Here is an 8,602-nt window from a genome sequence, read left to right as displayed (position 1 = left end):
CTTACTCACCTAGATAGAGCATAGGGGAAGACGGGGGGCTGGAGAGGCATGGGACCGGCTGAAATGGAGAGGGGCTTTCACTCTGAAGTGCCGTATTCCGTAAGTTGCTCTCTAACCACTTTTGTGGGGAATGGTAAATAACCATTTTAAATGTGGGGTCAGCAGATGGTGTAATGGCTATGTCGCTGGACTTCCATGTAGTTGACTGTGGTTGGAGTCCTGGCTCGGTGACCTAAAACTCACACCGAGGGACCAGCAGTTGGCATAATGGCTATGTCGCTGGACTTCCATGTAGTTGACTGTGGTTGGAGTCCTGGCTCGGTGACCTAAAACTCACACCGAGGGACCAGCAGTTGGCATAATGGCTATGACACTGGACTACCATGTAGTTGACCACAGTTCGAGTCCCGGACCTGGTGGCTTAAACTCACACTGAGCACGTGTGCATGTGTGCCCAAGATCCTGAGAGGAGAGTGGAGGAGAAGGGATTGCGGCATGGCCATCCCCTCTGGGGGTTGATTTCTCACTTTCTGTCTCTCTGTCTCTCTCTAGCAAGCACACACACCCTATAGCAAAAATCTCTCAAAAAAAATTTATCATCATTTTAAATGTATCAGAGAGGAACTTTCCTCCTTGGAATACGTTTTATGTATCCTTAGAGTTCAAGGTGTATTTCCGATTCTTTTTCACTCTAATGATTTGGCCTGCATACCTGGGTGACAGAAATGCTTTAACGGTTGAGTAAAGTGACTGTTGGTGTCCCATCGTCTTGTCCACCATCACAGCACCCTTGCCCTTCAGCAAGTCTCTTAACCTCCACGTTGAGTAAGTTGATCTAGAATCTTCCAAGGAAAACAAGCAGGTTTCTCCATTGTCATGGGAAACACACAGTACTTTACCCCAGGAATCTTCCCTCGTGGGCAGCCTAGGGGAAGTCACTGAGACAGCGTACCCCTCGTTTTCTCACCTGTACAGTAGAGGTGCTCTCCTTAGGTCTGCTTGCATTAGGCGCCATGTGAGGATAAATGGGGCATGGGATGGGAGGGCTTTTCCAGCGTCCCGGGAGTGATGCCGGCAGCATTTCAGGGTGACACTCTGTGCCGGCATTGATTTCTGCATGGGTTGGACAGGCACCTACTCTAGCCTTAGAATTCTGTGAAGGTCAGAGCGGCTTCTGACACCTTACCGATGGGCTTTCTCTCCCAGGAGAGACAGCTCGCTTGGTTAGAGACAGGAGGTCAAAAGAACAAGGTCCCTCTAAGTGTCCCTCTTGCTGAGCCTGCATGAAAGAGCCCAGAGGCTCAGAATAGAGAGCCCCTCTGTATCTGCTTCAGGCTCAGCAGCAGTGCTGGGTGTGCGTGAGAGCCTGGAGTCCACGACACATCTGCCTGTGCTCTAAAGAGCTGCAGCAGCTCAAGGCTGGACAGGACTCTGCGCTGCCTGCCTGGGACATTCCAGTCCTTCCTCCTCCTGCAGCTGCCTTCTCCCTGGCTCCTCCACTCCGCCCCCTTGAAGTCGCTGGTTGGTGCTGCCACTGCCGTTAGAAACCCTGAGCGGAGCTGGAGCCACTGGACCGTAATTTGGTCGTTGACAGCAGGTACTTCCTTACGTTTCTCTTCCTGCCAGAATCGGGTACGTTGTGGTGCTCAAGGGCAGCAGACTGGCAGAGGAGCAGAAGCAGGAGCTGCCAGTCTGGCCCTGGGAGTGCACTGGTCATTGTTTCTGTCTCCGCTCTGCCCTGACTGACTTCCATTCACTTAAGGATCAGAGGCTTGCCCTGGTCCCTGGAACCCCAGGAGGAGAAGAGAAGAAAGATGTTTCCTAAAACCGGGCTGGGATGAAATGGATGCAGCACTGAAGGGGTTCAACTCCTAAGGAGGCTGCATCCTCATTAGGAACCATTTCGTTAATGAGCCTCATCAGCTGCTGGGAGGAGAGAAGAAAAGCGCAATTAATTCCAACTGCCCAGATGAGCACCCAGATTTGGAAGAGTCAAGAAGGAAGGTTGTGTTAATTGCATGTCTTTAGATCTGCCCCTCCAAAGATCACAGCCCTGGGAACTAACTTTCCAGGTGAAGGATTTGAGTATTCTCCCTCTTCCTGCAAGATCTAGTATTAGCATATTGAGCAGGGAATTGCATTCTGACCCCACTCACCTTTCCCGGGAGCAAAAAAGGAAGTCAGTATTTGCTTTTCCAGCAAGGTCACGGATCACCTGACCAAGTCCTTTAGCAGCTGGGGAGCAGGACCGAGGAGGCTGTGCTGAACTCACAAGCTTTCAGCTCCGGTCCTGCAGCCCAAACCTGGCTTTCCGGGAGGGAAAGGAGTCCTCTGGCTTGCTCGGGGCTATGCAGGGGGAGGACGTAAGCGAAGGTAATGTGGCCACAGCTTTCCTCCGGACTGTTTTCTCTTCTTCATGAAGCTCCAGACTCAGCTGCTGCAATGCAGGCAAAAATGACAGCTACTTGCAGAAACATGTGGGAATGGAGTTAGTAAGGCAGTGGTCACGGGCCCTTTATTGAGCATGTGTTATTTCTTTGTTTCCCTGGCTGGCCAGAAAGTGAGCGTTGAACTCTTTCTCAAGAGTGTGTCTTACCTCCCGTGTCTGGGCTTCAGCCCTGTCAATATGAAGCAGCGGCAGTCTGATACCTTCTGCTTCTCGGCACAGGAAACATTTACACTTGGAGACTTGGGGTCCTGGGATGGGGAAACAGAAGCTCTTATCATCCTGGAAAGATCTGTCCACAGTGTGGGTGGTTTTTCTCTTTGGGAAGGAGTGCTTTGTCTTTGCGAGTGATGTGTAGGGATCCGCAGGGTTGCTGTTTGGTGTGCTACCTCGCTAAATATTTGACTTTGCAAGGTTGAATTCTCCAAGATTCCTCGTGGCAGTGAGGCTATGCCTTGAGCCAAACGCTCTTTTCAAGGAAATCCAAGGTGCTATTTATTTTGGCATGCAGCCTGTTCTGGGATGAAATATGGCATTTTTATTATTGCGGAATAAAGAGAGGTTTGAAGAGAACAAAAGTGCAGGACCAGGTTTCTGTTTCAGGACTAAGGAAAGGCTTCTTTATATTTGGATCTGAGGTTAGAAATGAGATTGAAAAGGCATCATAAAAGGACTAAATGAGAGGGGGAGGGTGTGGGTAAGTGCTGCAGGAGTCGGGCTGACCTGGGGACATCCGTGCTCCTGGGCAGTGCGGACGGATCCTGCTGGGAACTGTTTCCAGCCTGGCCTGGTCGGTCCATGCAGACCCTCATTAGCATCTGCCTGATTGCCTGTGGTGGACTTTGAAGGGGTAGGCATGGTCCCCAGCTCCTCACTGCCCGGTCAGCTTTGAAAACTGTGGAAAGGTGGAGTCCCACAACTGTCCTGCTTCTAATTACCTGGGTAACTGGAGGCCACAGAACCTCTTCGTGCATGCGTTTCCTCATGTGGAACTTAGACACGATCCCCGTTTCCCAGAATTGTTTGTATGAGGGTGAAACGGGAAATTCCACCCTGACCCGATTCCCAGAGTGAGTACTTAGCACCTGTTCATTTCTTCCCAGGGGTTCCCTTCAAAGCCAGGTCATTTTGCTCCTTTTTGTTGTCATTTAAGAGCCATTGACCGAGTATCTGCCATGTGTTGAGTGGACGTGGGAGTTGGGGGTTATGCAAGAAGGAATGGGTCTTGCAGGCATTCTGACCTCCCCAAGTTTATGCATTGGTAAGGGAGGTGAGCTAGAGAGAAAGCTATCTGGACTCAAAACACCTGGGAAATGATGAGCTAATGACAAAGGTCAGGCCCTAACTAAGGATTCTTGACCTAGGACAGGACATAGACAAATGGAAGGGTACAGAACAACGTCCAGTATTAAAAGGTGCTAAGCACTTGGGCTCCAGCTAACAGAATGAGTGATAAATTGCTTTATGTCAAAGCGTTAAGTGCCCCAAAAGGTTGCAAAATTCCATTTAAAAGGGGAATATGTCCAACAAAGTGACTTTCATATTCTGTTGTATTGCAAACAAAGCGGCATGTGTTCACGGTGGTTATTCTTCTCTTCCACTCACCTCCCACATCGAACTTCCACCCACAGCAAGGCAGCCCTCTTAGCTAAACGCCAAGCCACCTGCCCCAGGACCATGGAGGAAAGTGGAGAAGACGGCAGTGGTGGGGGCTGGGCGTGTGCACGCGGCAGTTCCCTCCTTCCTTCCTGGATTTAGAGTCCTTTCGTGTGAACAGCTGCTGAGCCCCTTCCTCAGAGTGGGGTGTCAGCTCCACTTCTTTTCTGTAGCCTTGAAATGACTAATTGTAGTAAAACTCAAGTCCCAGAGAAATCCTAGAGGTCTCTATAGAATTCTTTTTAATGAAATTTGACATATTGTGTGCTGAATAATTCTTTGAAGTCATGTGATTAGAGACTCAGTAGACTGAATTCCTAATTCTTTTTTTTTTGGAGAGATTTTGCTGTAGGGCATGTGCACTGGCCAGAGAGAAACAGAGACAGAAAGCGAGAAACCACCCCCTGGGAGGATGGCCACACTGCAATCCCTTCTCCTTCATTCTCCTCCTGGGATCTTGGGCACACACACTCAAGCCCCTGGCATGAATTTGAAGCCACCAGGTCCAGGACTTGAACCACAGCCGGCTATGTGAGAGTACAGTGACATAATTGCTACGCCATCTGCTGGCCCCCTGGATTCCTAATTCTAACTAAAGGCAGTGAGTGTGACTGAAGTCCCCAGGGTGACGCTGAGAGCTTGTGCAGCCAGAGGTCATCTGCATCCATGTGACCCCTCTTCCTCAACAGGATCCTAGTGGCTGGACACCATGGAGGAGCTGAAATCTCCTTTGGCCCAGGAGGCTTTGTAAGAGAGCAGTTCTCCTCTTGGCCCAGATAGCTTTCCATGTCCATGCAGGAGAAGCAGAGAAGCATCAGTCAGAAATCTTTCTACTCCGCCAGAGAACTAGGGGCTATCGTGGCGCCAGCGAACGGGTCTGGCTTACGGGGGTGAGCAAATGTTTAAACACTTCCCTTCCCAGCCTAGCTTGGAGCTCACTCAACACGGCAAATCTTGGTTATGTGACCTTGGGCAGGCCTACCAACTCTCAGCCTCAGTCTCCCTATACGAAAAATGGGAATAATAGCACTCTTCTTTGGGTAAGGATTGCATGAAATAATTTGTGTATGTCAAGTGCTCCAAGCTCTGCCTGTTACTCAGGAAGGTTTTAAGGTGGGAAGGAGTAGGGAAGTGAGCAGAAGAAAAAAAGAGAGGCTGTGAAGGTGGAGGTGAGGGGCCTTTTCCTCCCATCACCGGACACTGCTGGGACTCTCCTGCCAGCATCTCCCACTACGGAATGCAGAGCTGGGGCGCTGAGAAGCAGAAGGTCCTCTGCCTAGGAGCCTTCTCTTTATAACAAGGGCCACGCTCCCTCGGCCCAGGCCTCTGCCCTGTCTGCCTCCTTAGAGGCTGTACTCAGCCTCCAAGACCATCTCTACTCTTGTCTTCCTTTTCCCTAACTTTTTCTCTGCCCAGCTCTGTGCCTCCATCAGACTCAGGTACTTGCAGGTCAAGTACTCACCGCTTCAAAGGTAAGCAAGCTACTTAGTATGATCATTTCTTCTGCAAAGAATGTCTCTGCTTCTAGAAAGCATGCCTGCTCTTGAAGGTCCCTTCAAACCTATGAAAAGTTATGGGGAAGGCTCCTCTAACATCTGCGTAGAAAGCCGTGTGGAGGCTCCAAGGCAAGAGGCGGGGCAAGAAGTTGGAGGCAGGAGCAGCACTCACAGGAAGAGCTCATCCTGGGCCGGCTCCATGGCCTGGTGGTTAAAGCAGCTGGATCCCACAGGGCTGATCATGCAGTTTGAGCCCCAGATCCAGCAGCTTGAGAAACACACTGGGCTTATGTGCGTGTGTGCCCCAAATCATGAAAGGAGGGAGAGATGGAAGAGATGTGATTATGGCGTTATACCTTCACATACATCAGAATAATGCATATGTGTGACCCCGCTCCCGTTCCCATGGGAGGTGCTTACTCCTTTCCATCTCTCTGTCTCTCTGTGGCAAGCACATGTACTCTCTAGCAAAAGAAAAAAAAAAGAAGGAAACATAAACTTTAGACTTTCTCCTTATTTGTGGCCTTGTGTTTCCCAACCCTCCTCTCCGGTTGCTTGTCTGTTCTCCCTTTTTTCCATCCTCAGTGGCTGGGGTCACCCCACATCCGTCTCTTTCGCTCTGTTTCCCTCTACCCCTTGCCTAACCACTGGCCCTCCTTTCTGGTCTGGACACCATTGCCAAGCACATTAGAATTTCTAAGACAACTCTGCGTCTGCTGCTGCGGTGCCACACGTAATTCATTGTTCTGATGTATGTGGAGTTATCATCATAAAAAAGCCAATTTCCTGGGTGATTGATTGTACTGGGGGCAGGAGCGAGGTTGTTTACTATGTGATGAAAGAGTTTTGGAAATGGATTAAAATTTGGGGGAGAATTTATGGTCAGGCCTCCCAGTACACTCATTCCAAGTCAGAGCAGAATTCTGCTTGAATAGTGACTGAGGTCGTCTGGCCTCCTGGCCTGAACTTCCCCGTGTTCTGCCCTGGGTGAGAGCAGAGTCGCAGAGCTTTGTCAGAACCACAGTGCTCTCATCTCTGTCTCCTGTGTGACTGGGATGTCACACCTCATTTATGGGTACTCTCACTCCTGCCCGTTCACCACATGAATTATAATTCTCTTGGGAGGATGAGGGTAGATACCTTCCAACCCTTGATATTATGGAAGGAGCTCTGTGCTGGTCAGAAGCCTGGGTCTGGTTCCAGCTCCTGCACTAATAGGATGGAGACTTGGACAGAGCAATTAGCTTTGCAGCCTCAGTTTCCTCATCCGCCAAGTGAGGGAGGTTGGAACAACTGCATCTTCGATGTCAACTATGGCTATTATTCCACGAAACACTTAGGACTGGGCTCTCAGAATGCACATAGACTTTTTTTTTAAGAGAGATTTTTGCTATAGGGCATGTGCACTCTCCAGAGAGACAGAGACAGAAAGCGAGAAATCACTCTCCCTCCCCAGGGGGATGGCCACACTGCAATCCCTTCTCCTCCATTCTCTTCTTGGGACCTTGAGCATGCACGCACATGCACCTGGTGTGAGTTTTAAGCCACTGGGTCTGGGATTTGAACTGTGGTCGACTACATGGGAGTCCATTACACTATTTGCTGGTCCCATGCACAGACTTTTAATCTCTCTCCTTGGAAAGCTGTGAACTCATGGGCACCCCTGAAAGAAAGCCAGGGATGGTTTCTTTGGGACTGTATTTCCTCAACATTATTTTATTCTAGTTCTAATGAGACTCTCCACTTCTCTATCCTTCTTTCTTTCAGAACCCTTCAACCAATTTTACGGACTCATCGGATGAAAAGTACCTGAGAGACTGAGGGTCAGCCACATCCCCTAAGATGGAGAAGACAGATGGTAGGCAGACTGCTTCATATTCCCTGGTTTAAAGTGAGCACTTGGGTTGAGAAGTGCTCTTACTATTCTCCTGGCCATAGCCTAGAAGAGGCCTAAAGGAGAAATTCCCCAAATAGGCAGGACTGGGGAGCTTGAGCCATGTATTTCAGGTATGCACAACAGAAGGTGGTAGAAAATGAGAATATATGCTTATAAAATACATAATATTGGACTTGGGTGATTTTCAGAACATTTTCTGAGCACCGGGAAGTGAGCAGGGTGCTCTTGCTCATTATCCTTGTTCATTTGATAAGTAACATAAGGTCAAGGAGAAAGGCACACTGTGGAGAAAGAGCCTCCATTCATACCTCTGTGACTACAAGTCATTTTATGTCTCTAAGCATCATCTCCTCATGCATCAGTTAGTTTTGCTGTGTAACAAACCATTCAACAATTTAGTGACTTACAAATATTTACCATTTCTCAAAAGAGTCTGTGCGTTGGCAGAGCCATTACTCTGGTTCGGGCCAGTTAGGCTGATCTTTCCTGGTTTTATTCATGTGTCTATCATCTTCTGGGTGTCTTGGCTGAGGCTGAATTGTTTAGAATGGTCATATTTACATGTCTGATGGTTGACCATGTCACCAGGGGCATTGATAATGATTTGGCCCTGTGTTTCTCATTGTCCAGGAGGCTAGCTAGAGCTTGCTCACATGGTAGTGGAAGAGTTCAAGTACAGAAAAAACAGACAAAGCCCAATGAGCCCAAGAAATGTTCAAATCTCTGCATATATCGGGTTTGCTGTTGATCCATTGGCCAAAGCAAGTCACAAAGTTAAGCCCAGGTCATTGTGGTAGGGGAGTGCCCAATAGTGGGCATTATCGTGGCTATTTTTCCATACAGTCTGCCATTCCTCACCTATAATAGGTATTAATTCTGTTTCATAGAGTGGATAAAAAACTAACTGAGGGGACTAGCAGATGACGTAATGATTACGTTGCTGGATTCCCACATAGTTGACTGTAGTTTGAGTCCGAGACCTGGCGGCTTAAAACTCAAGCCAGATGCATGTGTGTGCAAGCCCAAAATCCTGCGAATAGAATGGAGGAGAAGGGATTGTGGTGTGGCCATCACCCCCCCCCCCCCCCGGGCGCGGTTTTTCTCTTC

The 8,602-nt window shown here is 49.1% G+C and overlaps 1 protein-coding gene across 3 annotated transcripts in view; it reads left to right on the top strand.

Moving 5' to 3' along the window:
• KANK4 (KN motif and ankyrin repeat domains 4) overlaps positions 1–8,602 on the top strand; it is a 99,465-nt gene that overhangs the window by 44,631 nt on the left and 46,232 nt on the right. Inside the window, exons 1-2 of one of the 3 annotated variants that reach the window (XM_006147517.1) lie at positions 1,531–1,597; positions 7,366–7,456. In XM_006147517.1, coding sequence (XP_006147579.1) covers positions 7,441–7,456 — 16 coding nt within the window. In that variant the 5' untranslated portion in view covers positions 1,531–1,597; positions 7,366–7,440. Of the gene's footprint in view, positions 1–1,530; positions 1,598–2,267; positions 2,374–7,365; positions 7,457–8,602 lie in introns of those variants that run through there. The other 2 variants (XM_006147518.1, XM_006147516.1) reach the window with 2 other exon arrangements.

The sequence above is a fragment of the Tupaia chinensis genome, unplaced genomic scaffold (assembly GCF_000334495.1).
Source record: "Tupaia chinensis unplaced genomic scaffold, TupChi_1.0 Scaffold000215_1, whole genome shotgun sequence".
NCBI lineage: Eukaryota > Metazoa > Chordata > Mammalia > Scandentia > Tupaiidae > Tupaia > Tupaia belangeri.
Note: the sequence above shows the minus strand (reverse complement) of the source record. Positions and strands in the feature narration are given on the sequence as shown.